Source organism: Impatiens glandulifera, chromosome 1 (genome assembly GCF_907164915.1).
Source record: "Impatiens glandulifera chromosome 1, dImpGla2.1, whole genome shotgun sequence".
Lineage (NCBI taxonomy): Eukaryota > Viridiplantae > Streptophyta > Magnoliopsida > Ericales > Balsaminaceae > Impatiens > Impatiens glandulifera.
Window position 1 is genome coordinate 78847060 of NC_061862.1, and position 14050 is coordinate 78861109.

At 34.8% G+C, this 14050-nt stretch overlaps 1 protein-coding gene across 1 annotated transcript; it reads left to right on the forward strand.

Moving 5' to 3' along the window:
- The first annotated feature begins 2376 nt into the window (after positions 1 to 2376).
- Positions 2377 to 6919, forward strand: LOC124919031. Its single transcript, XM_047459146.1, has 5 exons — positions 2377 to 3424; positions 3506 to 4224; positions 4300 to 4389; positions 5911 to 6570; positions 6646 to 6919. The coding sequence occupies exons 1-5, from the start codon at positions 3316 to 3318 to the stop codon at positions 6784 to 6786; spliced, it is 1719 nt and encodes a 572-aa protein (XP_047315102.1). The 5' UTR covers positions 2377 to 3315; the 3' UTR covers positions 6787 to 6919.
- Positions 6920 to 14050: the final 7131 nt, after the last annotated feature.

Sequence of the window (14050 nt, forward strand, 5' to 3'; positions counted from 1 at the left end):
GCCTGAGGCAGAGCAGGTCACATCTGGGCATTCAGTGTAGTGCATCTATTTTTGTTTATCTGGGCATTCAGCATAATGCATCTGGCATATCTGGTATTTAAAGTACATCTGGTGCATTTGGCTATCTGGGAAAATATTCAAGTCAATGTGAAGATTTGTTGGTTTATTTGCCTAGAATATTCTTTTTGGGTGATTGTCCCACATAGGAAGTGAGCAAGAAAAATGTATTGACCTGGCCCTATAAATAAAGGGCTTGGGTGTTAGTTTTCTTTTGAACTATTTTGAGTATCTGTAATCCGTGTTAACGATTATAGTGAAATATTTTTCAGTGGCTCTGCCCGTGGATTAGTCAGCACTTTTGCTGGATACCACGTTAAATCGAGTGTCGCTTTCATTCTGTCTTTTACTATTATTATTATTATCATTGTTCTCGCATCCGTTATAACATGACGTATGCTTGACCTAAACTAACATGTGTTGTCAATCGTGCCTACTTTTTCTAACTCTAACTAGGTTGGTTGTCCAAACAACTGTTGCTCCACAATTAATTACTGCATTTTTTTTTGTGACAATCTTATCGAATTCAAAAAAACAACAGGTTGTCGCTCGGTCTAGTACCAAGCTTTAGCTAATGACATTGTTGAACTCATTTAACTTTAATCTTTGTTACGTGAATTTTGTATATTTTCCACCTCAACCTTATACTCCATGGTGTGACAGCATTAGTGATGTGTTTCTCTCAACTAATCCAATTTTTCATACTCGTATGAAACATATAAAAAATGATTTTTTACTTCGTTTGTGAATGTTTTACTCATAAATCTTTCTTCATTTGATACACACCTACCGATGATCAAAATGCCGATATCCTTACTAAAAGACTTGCATCAATCGACATGTTTTTATTAAGTAATAAACTCAGTGTGTGCCTCCCTGTTTCGTTTGAGGGAAGATATTAAAGACTCTAAATTTAAACGTAAAGATCAACCCACTTGAGTTCCTTATTTTCATCTTATAGCCTTTAAGTTTCTAACATTTTAGTTACCCTTATCTTGGTATAAGTTCGTACTCTTCTAATTATAATAACATAAAAAAAAATCATAATATTCAACAACTTCTTTACTACTTATCTTTTATATATATATATATATATAATTAAAAAAATAAAATTCTAATAATTGGTTATATCTATCCTAAACATTGACCATTTTATTGTACAACTAATATTAACATCTCTTTTAAGTTTAGATGGCAATAATATTATATAAGAGAACAAATGTTTTGAAGTTCAATTTCACTAAAAATATTTTTACCGAAAATATTTTAAGTTACCTCAAATTGAGGTATGTATGACGACGACAAAATGTTGGGCTAACTTTATAAAAAATTAAAAAAAGACTAAATCTATTATTATGCATAAATAGTTACATTTTTGTCGTTTGTCACACGTTAAAATCACTCTAACAAATTTCTATATTTGGTATTTTTTTTTGACATTGTTGGTTCACAAACCCTGAGATTTGTTTGTAAAATAAGAATATTCTTCATTGGTCGTGATAATACCTCTGAACCCTAAACTTATTTGATTGATATTATTTCGCTTAGGATATTCTGTAAAAAAATTAGGATTTATAATTTTTTGTTAGGTCGTTACTTAGATTTAAAGGATACCTCTATTCATATACGCACCGTCACATTCTTCTCTTGGATACGAATAAGTCAATATCCTTTAACTTCTTCACTTAGATTTAAAGGATACCTCTATTCATATACGCACTGTCACATTCTTCTCTGGGATACGAATAAGTCAATATCCTTCAACTTCTTCACTTAGATTTAAAAGATACATCTATTCATATACGCACTATCACATTCTTCTCTTGGATACGAATAAGTCAATATCCTTCAACTTCTTCACTTTGGTTAGACATTCCATTATGCAAAGTTAAAATACAGTAAAAAAGAAAAAGATTTCCCTTCATCTCTCCGTTGCAAAGCATTCCAATCTCGTACAACTGAACTTATTGCGATCGTTATAATTTATACTTAGAATATTCTCGAGAAAATTAGGTTAACGATTTTTGTAAGAATTTTTCCATATAATTATTATCATCTCTTGTTTTGTCGTATACATATATTCTTCAATTTATTCACATTGGTAATGATCAATTTCATATTACAAAACTTAAATATCTTTTGAAGAAATCAAATAAATCTGATTAAAATATATAAAAAGATTATAAATGAATAATTCTCATGAAAAAGATAAATAAATTATTTAAAAATGAAATAAAATTAATTTAGGATTATTGTTAGACATTAGGTTATGAAAAGAAATAGAGTAAAAAACTTGCATCTTAAACAAGTAAAATTCATTCATTCTCTCTCTCTCTCTTCACGTTCGTTTTCTCACACACAAAATCCTCTTCTCTCCCCACGGCGCAATCAAGGCAGACTGCGTTTTTCCGGTGCTTCTCTTTCATCTATACTCTCTCTTTCTCTTTTCATCACTCTCTTCATAAAAACCCACCAAATATATAACCTTGAATCATCATCTATCATCATCTTTCGATTACGTAACAACGATTGATAGACAGACAGACATACAAACACTTGCTCTAGGAAACTTCGCCTATCGATACTGCTGTTCGCCATTGACGAACCTTGGCGGCGCTCCCCATACTTAGGGTTTGCCCATTTTCGGACAATTCAGGGTTACCCGGTTCTTTTACCCTCTATATCTCTCCAGATTGTTCCCTTTATGCACTAATTTCTCCACTGTCAAAAACTCTTAACTTGCTCCTTCTGGGTTCTCCTCTCTGGTTAGAAATTTCGTTTCTTTGTTTAATGGTCTCTTATTCTAGGGCTTTCCGCTGTTTTCTCCTTTCTTCTATCATCAGTTTGTAGCCTTCTTCTATTCCTTGCCTCTTCCTTATATAATAAGAAGGAGAATTCGGTACTGGCATGTTCAAACTGTTTATGAGGTAAGGGAATTCATTCTTTGTCATTCACCTATTATGCTAAACCTTATTGTAAGGGACCTGCAAGATTGGATGAGTTTTTGTTATTTCTAGTGTCCTGGAGTGTCTGTCTGGTAGTCAGTCATTGCTTATGGTTTGGAGTGCAAGTGCAGAGGCACATCAATAGAAATTGATTGTTTTCTGATGGCCTAGGAAGATTAACAGATTAACATTTGGAAGAACCCTAACTTTTGTTTGAGAAACAAGTAAATGATTGGCCAGTGATTCAATAGAGAGTCTTTTTGTGTATATCTTTTTTCTTTTTCACTTCATTATATAATGTTTAGTAGTAATTATGGAAAGAATTGAACCTACATTGATTCCCCAATGGCTGAAAGGCACTGGAAATGTAACTGGTGGAGCTACTGCTTTACATCAAACATTGTCATCCTCATTAATCTCTGGTAAAATCTTGTTCTTTTTTGATTTTCTGTCTTTTATATTGTTTTCATATGACTGACTTAATTGTGTTTTCATTATAATAGATGATCACACTACACCTAAACATGCAAGAAATAGGCAGGCAAATGTAAATGGACATGATATAGGCAGATCATATAACTCTGATAGAACTACATCTTCCTACTTTCGTCGTAGTTCCAGCAGTAACGGATCAGGTCGTCGTGCTCAAAGTAGTTTTGGGTGGGAAAGAGAAAAGTACGATTCCAAGGACAAGGACAAGTCAATTTTGGGTGATTTCAGGCGATTTGACTATTCTGATCCTTTTGATAACATACTACCAAACAGGGCTGAGAAGGATTTGAGACGTTCACAGTCGCTGATAACTGGGAAAGGAGGCGAATCATCGCCAAGAAAAGTGTCTACTGAATTCAACAATAATAAGAGTAACCATGGTAATAGTAATGGCCTGGTTTCTGTGAGCAGTTTGATTAACACAGTGCAAAAAACTGCATTTGAGCGAGACTTTCCATCACTAGGAGCTGATGAAAAGCAATTAGCTTCTGAGGTTAGAAGAGTTTCATCACCTGTATTGGCTACTGCCATCCAAACCTTGCCAACAATATTAGGTGGAGATGGTTGGACATCAGCACTAGCAGAGGTTCCTGTTATAGTTGGTAGTGGATCTGTTCAACAACCTATTACCTCAACTGCTGCTACTTCCATAACTTCAAGCACAATTGGTGTGCTTAACATGGCTGAGACTGTGGCTCACGGCCCTACTCGTGCCAATAATATACCACAGGTGTACAAGCTGTTCATCTTTCATTCAGAAACATGTTGCAATATCTATGGCTTATCATATTTTATTCTTTTGCAGTTACCTGTTGGAAATCAGAGAATGGAAGAGTTGGTTCTTAAGCAATCTAGGCAATTAATTCCTGTTATACCAGCTATGCCAAAAAATTCGGTAATTGCCATCTCTATTTTTATAACTGTTAGAAGCTATTATGCTAAAGATCTAGGTTAGTGCCATGATTAACTGTGCTTCTCTCTTTTGGTAAAAGAAGAAAATTTAGATTAGTCCTGAACCAAATTGTGAACAATATAGGTAAACTTGCTAATTTGCATATATATTTTTATACTATCAGTATAGTACTTGCTTAGGTAGCTTAGAAAGTATATGAATATTTGTATTTATCATTCTCAAGATACAGAATGGTTTCATGTTATTTTCATTGATTGGTTATTCCTACTTTCAAATTTAATTTTATAGCCTCAATATTACTTGTTAATTATGTTTCATCTATTATTATTTGAATGAGAACTTATGAAGTTCAAATCTAATTGTGTATCCTTTATTTCATTAAAGAAAACTGGAACCTTGTTTGATGTGAGTTATTTTTCCTAATAATCCAACAAGTAATCTGCCATCACATCATTCAAATTATCAATCAAAATACCCTCCATTTTTTATTCTTATATATCTATACCTTAATGTTTTTTTACTGAAATAACCCCAAACAACTTACTACATCATATCCACTTAGTTGTGAGACTATGTTAGCAGTAGAACATAAATCATATTTTTAGTTGAAATTGTTTATACATTGATGAATTATCAATAGATTGTATTGAAGCCTTTAACATTGCTTTTATTTGGTGGTGACAATTGCTTTACGCTTAACAAGTGTTCAGTTATGCAACTTGCTTTAAATGAAAAAAATGCTAAATCATTTTCTTAAGTATGAGCATTAGAGATTTAGAAGGAGAATATGGTCGACCATTAACCATTCTAATAGAGTAATTATTCAGAAGAATTATTTCCTTTTAATTTGCAGTTTGCACTAAATGTAACTGATCATTTTGCAAAAGACAACTTATAATATAGGTAGCATGTTGGTGCTGAAAAATGAGCAGTTGTGGACTCTTACACTCATACATGAAAAAACAGTAGCGTTCACTTTTAGAGATGATCACATTCCATGACTATTTTTTAACAAAGGAAGTTTAAGTTTTTGGTATTTTTGGACCTGAAAACATAGATTTTATAGGCATTAAGCATTAGAAGCAACTTCTGTATTTATTCTGCTATGATTTACCGATAATTGTCATGCATACATGTCTTGACTGATGCTAATCATATCTATAACTGCTGTTTAGACTAGCTGCATGTGTAGATGAACTCTAGAACTAGTATTGTACAATAAGACTTGCCTGTTGAATTGGACGGAACTTTATTTGGTATAAAATTTTGTCAACATTTTTTATCTGGGTAGTAATGTGAAGATGGTATTCAAGAGAAATCGTATTTTCTGTTTTACTTTTGGAATTTTGTGTCAAATTTCGGCGTACATATATTTGTAGGTTTTATTTTTTTATCATTATCTAGTTAAGTATGAGATTTATTTTATTTTTCTCACAAATTCTTGAATTTATTACAAATTTTGAAAAACAAACTTTGATTGGATCATACTCACTTCTGCTTTAGGTACTGAATGCTCCAGAGAAATCCAAATCCAAGACTTCACAACCTCAACAAAATCCATCTTCATTTGCTAACCTTTCCCCACGAGCCAATGCTGTAAAACCCGATCTTCATCGAACATCTATGGGCGGAAAGCAGCTCCATGTTCTCAAACCATCTCGAGAAAGAAACAATGGTTCTCCTCTTGCCACAAAGGACAATTCAACCCCCATCGACAGCAAAATTGCAGGAGTTAATGTTGTTCTCTCTTCTTCATCTGTTGCTCCTCCAGTCAATAGCAGGCCGGTCCCACCAATTTTGGAAAAGAGGCAAACTCAAGCTCAAGCTCGAAGCAGAAACGACTTCTTCAATCTCGTGAGGAAGAATTCTATGCCCAATCCATCTTCGATTGAAATTGGAACCAGTCCTACTGAAGCAGTAGTAGCCGATTCTCCTGTTGTTAAACAATCCGGGGAAATCGATTCTCCTCCATCGGATATGTCAGTTACAAAGCAATTGACGGACAAGGTTGATGATGATATGAACAATTATGGAAAGACCCTTTACTCTGAAGAAGAAGAGGCTGCGTTTCTGAGGTCTCTCGGTTGGGAAGAGAAGAATAATGGAGAAGATGAAGGACTTACTGAGGAAGAGATCAGTGCTTTCTATAAGCACGTTGATGAGGTAATAATTAAGCAAAAAACAAATCTGAAGAAAATGTAGTTAAGCAATTTTGATTGAATGGTTTTTGTTTTTCAGTATATTAAACAGAAGCCAACGTCGAAAACTTCGCAAAAGATACAGCCGAAGTTGTTTGGACCTCGGAATTCAAGTATCAGCAGCGACGATGGGACGACTTGCTCTGGATCGAGTTCTTCGGATTCGAAAGCTGATTCCTAATTTAATGATGGTGGGTTTTGTCATTCATAATGGTTTACTTTCATTTGGTTTTGAAGAATTGGGAGATAAAGAGGAAGCAGTAAAAAGATTTAAAAAGAAAATGAAAATATTTTACTAGTTAACTTTTTTTTTTTTAATCTGGCTGCGGTCTGAACTAAAATCGGAATAAGTACAGATGCTCATAGAAAGGAGAAAAAGAGGATGAAGAAAAATGGGATTTTGATTTAAGACCAATTTATCTATGGATTATATATATTATGCTCTTATGTTTTTTTTTAAGTAGCTTACCAAAAAGGAAAGTTAAATTAACAAAAAATTTAAATTTATACCTTTTATGTTTTTGTTAGTCTTCATGAATGAATGGTTAGGTATTGCAAAATTTGGTTCGAAATCATCGGTTTCGAAACGACAAATGATTGACCTAAAAACCGAATTTTCTTTATAATTTACAAGTACATAAATGTTTTATAAATTATTATTTTTTTATATAAATTTAGAATTTTGATTTATTGAATAATATTTTTAATCCATTTAAATTTGTTTTATGTGATTAATACAACTTTTTTTTTACCATTAAAAAAATTTAAGGTCTTGTGATTCAATATTTTGGAAACTTAGAAAAATGAGTGGTCCAATAACTTTTATTTAATTGAGACTCTAACTATTAATTTATAGTTGGGTCTTACCACTATTTATTTTATTTCCCTTCATAATATAAGAAATATTCCAAAAATTATTATACATTTAATAGGTTGTCACAAAATTAAGTAATTTTTGGCCCAAACATGGCAGTCCGGACAAGAATAGGATAATAAATACTAACTTTAGTATGTCTTCATTAATGAAAGTTCTATTCTCACTAAAACCGTTTCAAAAACCAAAACCGATGGTCATATAATTATTGTCATTCTAGTTCATTATAATTTTTATTTTAAAAAAAATTGGTTAAAATTCATATGTGAATCAATAATATTATGGATTTGTTTGAAAAAACCAAATAATATGTGAGAGTGGGAATATGTCAAATTGAAGGAGATTAAAGTCTAAATTAAGGACACCATTGTCGGGTCAACTCATTGATTAATTAACTTAGTAATTATTATTATAACAAAAACTAAGAATAATTCAATAATTTTATCATCACAATCATATCAATCAATTCTAAAATTCTACCCTTATGTCAACTATAATTTATCTTCACGTTATTAGTTAAATAGATTCTTTCAGTTTTATATTTAAATATCATAGTCAATTTTATTTTTAAATATATTTTTGTGTCTTTTAAAGAATTTTTTGTTGAGATATATGATATATTGTATTTTCATTAAATAACTAATATTTTTTAAGCAAAAAAAATATTTTGGTATAAAATAAACCAAAATATATAAGATATGAATGATATGTTGATATATAGATGAATTTTGATCAATTTATTTGATATCAACATATTTTATTTGTCTTTTAGATAATTTTAAAAAAAAAAGTTGGGTTGAAGGTCGACGACAAGCAAGGGTTCTGGCAGAGTCGAGCCCATTGGGTCAGGTCGGTCAGCAGGCTAGTCAACGATCAAGCCAAAAGCCCAGAAGCCAGACTAGGCCCGTGGCCTGGTTTTCGACCGACAAAAGCCTTGGCGTGTTCTTCAACTGATTTTCAAAAAAATATCCAACAGCCGCGTGGAAACTTCAACGATTTCTTAAAACGTGTTTTTCTCCCTCGTATAACTTCGAATTTAGCTCTGCAAAGTGTGGTAATACCGTACAGGTGTGTAGAATTCAAATTCTCCAACAATTTCAATTAAATATGAACATCAAATCCACTCACAAAGTCGAAAGCAATTGTGGTCACCTAAATTTTTTTTCCGACAATTCGAGCTTTATGCTTCAAATTTTCTACTCAAACTTTTATGGTAGTTTATAAATATTATTATCTAGATACCCTAAGAATAAAAAACAACCCAAACCCCTTGGAACCCCGAAAATCGATTTTAAAAGCAAGAGCATCGATTTGGTCTTTTGATACTCTAAATTAAGTTTTTCTTTGTAAAATTCATAGTGCTAGCTTCTAAGAATTTTACACTTAAAAATATAAAAAACAATATGATACAATTTGGTAAATTTCATAGTTAGATTCAAACCCACAAAGGGTTGGGTTTTCAGACCTAATTCGCCTCTCTCAGGTCCGATCTTGAATTTAAATTATGACGGCAAGTGAGCCAAGTTGTTCGTGAGCTGCTTCATCAAAGTCCGACTTGAGTTTAACTTTGACCAAATTTAAGTCGAGCGCGAGCCGACTCGTTTAATATATGAGTCGAGCTTTTTCGAGCCTGATAATAAATAATATTATTTTTTTAAAACTTAAAATTTAAAATAAATATTTTTCTATATAAATATTTCAAAATTTAATTTTATTCAAAATTTTGAGTCGAGCTTGAGCTCAAATTTATAAACTTGTTCGAACTCGAGATCGAGTCGAGCTCAAACTGTCTTAAGCTCGACTTGGCTCAACTCTAATCTAAATTCATAAACAAGTAAATCATAATTACCAAAATCAAACAACACTGTTAAAAACTAGTAGTAATTATCTAACAAGAATATCATACACAATGATGAATTTTAATATGACATAATATATAAATAATGAGTATTTAAGGACCAGTCAATCAAAAGCATGTCAAATTGTCAAATTAAGGAATATAATCGATATAGGCTTGTTTGGATTGTAATCACACTCTTGTTTTTCTTAAACAATCTCGGTTTGACTAAAATTTTGATTTAAAGATGGAATTCATGATATAATGATGGCAAAGTGTAAAAGAGAGAATGAGCTACCAAATCAATTTTGACAACAATTTAATCATTTTCTTTTATTTCATCCTATCACTAATCCTTGGACTTTATTATCATTAGGGTTACATTGAAAAATTCTCTCAGATTCAAAATCTCTTTATTCATTTATTAATTATATTATCTAATCTAATTTTATTTTTTAATCCAAATAATTTATTTATTTTTCAATATTCAAACATAAATATAGAGTTATTTAATTATCTTGTTTATAGTGAAATTTGTCGATTGCCCCAGTAGTTTTTACCTTCTAGGTTGAGAGGGTTTTCCACGTAAATTTGGTATTTTTTTGTTGTGTTCTTGATCTCTTATTTTTAGATTTGGATAATCTGTGTATTTACTCATCTCACATTGATTAATTACAGTATAAATTATTATTCGTTTCAAAATTCCCAACAAGTGGTATTAGAGCTATTAGGTTTATTTTTGAAGAGTGCTTTTGTAGGTTGAGATGGAAGGCAATATCACAATGATCAGGTTGACAAATAATAACTAGAAGATTTGGAAATCCAAAATGGAGAGACGTAAGATGATCGGGTTCAGCTGGTCCGCAGGGTTTGGTGGCGCAACCCCCTTCACCCCAACATGGTTCATTCCATATTCCTGATTTGATTCCTACTTAGTGGCATAATCTCATTCGCCTAGCTAGTAACGATGGTTCTTGCACTGATCGTTTGAGTGGTAAGTATTATTTATCTTGGATTATTGATTCAGGGGTTACCTTACATGCCACTAGGGTCCAAGACTGTTTAACTAATTACTTTGTGGGGTCCATTTCTCAGTTGATTGCTTTGTCCCATCTTTGACCTGTAACTTGATTTCTGTTACTCAGTTGATTGATGATTATTATGGTGATAGCTCATTCTCATTTGATTTATGTACTTTTCAGGACCGTAATACCAGGAAGGTGATTGGAGCAGGTGAACGAAGGGGGGGTCTCTACTATTGGTGCAGTGTTACGACGTCACTTTTTGTCTGCTCAACCGAGAGTCTTGGGATTTGGCACAGTAGGATGGGGCATCCTTCAGACAGTGTGCTGCAGCATTTACCTAGTGTTAGTGTTACTCGTCGTTCTCCTAGTGTTAGCCCTTGTGATATCTGTCATCAGGCCAAACCGTCTAGGAGTGTTGTTTATGACAGTGATTCATATGCTAGGAGTATCTTTGATTTAGTACACTGTGACCTTTGGGGTTCTTATGCTGTTCCCTCCTCTAATAGAGCACGTTATTTTCTTACTTTGGTTGATGATTTTAGTCGAGTTGTGTGGGTAGTTGTTAGGATCTAGGTCGCCGCTGGTGGACCGGGGGTTGGACCGGTTGGCGGTTCTCACTCGTAGGGTGGTGGTTAATCCGGTTAGAGATTAACACCGGGGTTTCAATACTACACAACCTGTCACAAACCCTTGAACTAGGTTCAAGCGCGGAAGAGGTTTGCTTTCAGGTTGAAGCGGTACACTTGTATGATAGGCGCGGTCGGTTTCGGATGATGAAGATTTGGAGATGGTGGGTCGGTTTCGGTAATCTGGATATTCGGTATGGTTAGTATAGATTCGGTTTGGAGCGGTATGGTTAAGTTAGTCGGTTATATAATGAAGCCTGCAGAAAGTAAATGACACAGCAGATTTTATGGATGTTCGGAGATAAAACTCCTACGTCACCCCTTCCTCTCGAAACCGCGAGAAGGATATTCACTAAGGAATACAAGTACAAGCCGATCGAGACTTATTTTCTGCTCGATAATACTCTTACAATTTACACCGAAATTGTAGAACACACTTTAACTTTCAACACTTAGGCTTTTTAGAATAGCACACTGTTATCACTTGTAGTAAATGCTCTTAGCTCTCGTTATCCCAATATCTGTCCCACATTTACTCTTCTGCAACTGCCTCCTTTTATAGGTGAAATATGCCAACGGTCATATTTCACTACCTTGAATTTGATTGGCTGATCAGAGGTGCAGTGATTCAGTGTCTCAGATCTGCGGTCGTCTCCTCAGACCTGGTATTCTGTCTCAGACCTGCCGGTCTGTTAGACAAACCTGCCGGGTTTGTCTTTTACTTGATGTAGGCACTGTCTGTTTGGACAGTTGTCTGTACTTTGAGGATTTCCTTTCTGGCTTATCCCGAAGTAGAAGGATCCGGTAGTATTGTTTTCTGCAGCCTACAGTCTTTCCTCAGACTTGCATGGATATGGAAGTATTCAGTCTGTTCCTTTGGTATCATTCTCAACAGATACCCAAATTGTCTTCTTGTACTGGTCGGCCGCTTGACTTGGCCGAATGTCTTTTGATAGTGAAGTAACCGGACTTCTTCCGGTTATTCTTGTCTTGTGGATAATCGGCTGTTTGATGGTTCTGGTTTTGAGCTTTGGCCGATCCTTCCTTTGTGCGGTCACGTTCCGAATACTCTTGATCGGTTTGGTAGCTTGACCGGTTCGGTTTCTTCAGTTGGTTCTCTTGTTCATCCGGTCCGGTTCCTTGTTCCTGCATGGGAAGTTTGTTTAAGTTAGGTTTATTCGAACCGGTCTGAATTTATCTAACAATTTCTCCCTTTTTGATTATTTTATTTAAAATTATCAAAATCATGTAAGTTTGCAACCGTAGGCCGGTTTTTTAAGAAGACTTAGAGAATTTTTCGAAAAATTTTGGGAGAGAAGTTTTGGAAGAGTTTTTATCTTTTATCTAACAGTAGTTCTTTTATTTATTAAAACTGAAGTTTTCACTGTCTTTATAAAGTTTGGTGTTATGGTCAAAAGACAATTTGGAGTTGATATTAGACATATAAGAACTGACAATGTAACAAAATTTAATTGTTTGAAATCTTATTTTTCTAAGGCTGATGTATTATTTCAAACTTCTTGTGTGCATACTCCTCAACAAAATGGTAGAGTATAGAGGAAACATCGACATATCTTGAATGTTGCACGGGCTGTCATGTTCCAGAGTTCTATTCCTATCGAGTATTGGGGGAATGTGTTCTTACTGAATGCTACTTGATAAATAGGACTCCTTCTCGTGTTTTGGGCTTTCATACTCTTTATAAGGTTTTATATGATACCGCTCTCACTCTGTCTAACATGCGTGTTTTTGGTTGCCTCTGTTATGCCTTTGATTTACACTCTCGTCGTGACTAGTTTGCTAGTCGTGGTCATAAGTGTGTGTTTTTGGGTTATCCACTTGATAAGAAGGAGTGTAGGTTATTGGATTGGGAAACTAAGGAGGTTTTTGTGTCTCGTGATGTTATTTTCTATGAAAATGAGTTTCCTTTTGCCCCTGTGGATTGTCCTATCTCTGATCCTCCCATTAGTATTGTGGATGAGGCACCAGACTAGGTTTTGGTAGGAGAGTTCATGGTGTCTGATGAGCTAGAGAGGACTTTGGGCGAAGAGGCTAGTGCGCAGGATTCGATGAAGGAGACTAATGCGCAGAGCTCTGCTGAGGAGCCTGGTTCGCCGGTTGTGCAGCAGGCGAGCGAGTCTAGCGTTGAACAGACGCAGTCGAGCGTCAAACAACCACATTTGGGCAGAGGTATGAGGACTCGGACTTCTTCTTCTTGGTTGACTAATTATATTACCCCCTTCGACATCATTCATCTGACTCCGACCCTTCCACAAGTACTCGGTATCCTCTTGCACATCATTTGAGTTATGATTTATTCTCTTTGAGACATTGGATTTTTTTGGATGCCATTTCTATAAGAGTTGAGCCTAAATCTTATAGACAGGCCTCTCATGATCTTGGATGGCGCGCAGCCATGTAGAGTGAGATACGAGCCTTGGAGGACAATGGAATGTGGAGTTTGGAGGATTTACCTCAAGGGAAGAAGGCATTGGGCAGTCGCTGGGTCTACAAGATCAAACACAATTCTGATGGGTTAATTGAGTGCTTGAAGGCACGTCTGATTGTCTTTGGCAACCATCAGCTTGAGGGGATTGACTACTCTGAGACCTTTGCTCCAGTTATCAAAATGAGTACTGTTCGGGCCTTCCTTGTAGTTGCTGCTATTCGGGGTTGGCACTTGCACCAGATGGATGTGCATAATGCCTTTCTCCATGGTGATCTGACAGAGGAAATATACATGTGCGCCTACCACCAGGTTTTGAGTTCGATCATACCAATAAAGTGTGTCGCTTGCGTAAGTCTCTCCATGGACTGAAACAGGTGCCTCGTTGTTGGTTTGCCAAACTGACAACTGCCTTGCTTTCTTATAGTTTTATTCAGTCTCGTTCGAATCATTCTCTATTTTCCTTTGTGAGCAGTGATGCTGGCTTACATGTCTTGATATATGTGAATGGCATGATAGTATTAGGGAGTGATTTGGGGATACTAGAGGCCTTCAAGCAATATTTATCATCATGTTTTCATATAAAGGACTTGGGGGATTTGAAGTACTTTCTGGGGGTTGAGGTTGCCAGGAGTGC

What these genes read in the sequence shown, in the direction of transcription:
- LOC124919031 (XM_047459146.1), top strand. Translation starts at nt 3,316, where the DNA reads ATGGAAAGAATTGAACCTACATTGATTCCCCAATGGCTGAAAGGCACT. An exon ending in GTGCCAATAATATACCACAG is followed by an intron (nt 4,225 to 4,299) that starts GTGTACAAGCTG and finishes ATTCTTTTGCAG; the next exon opens with TTACCTGTTGGAAATCAGAG. An exon ending in TCTATAAGCACGTTGATGAG is followed by an intron (nt 6,571 to 6,645) that starts GTAATAATTAAG and finishes TTTGTTTTTCAG; the next exon opens with TATATTAAACAGAAGCCAAC.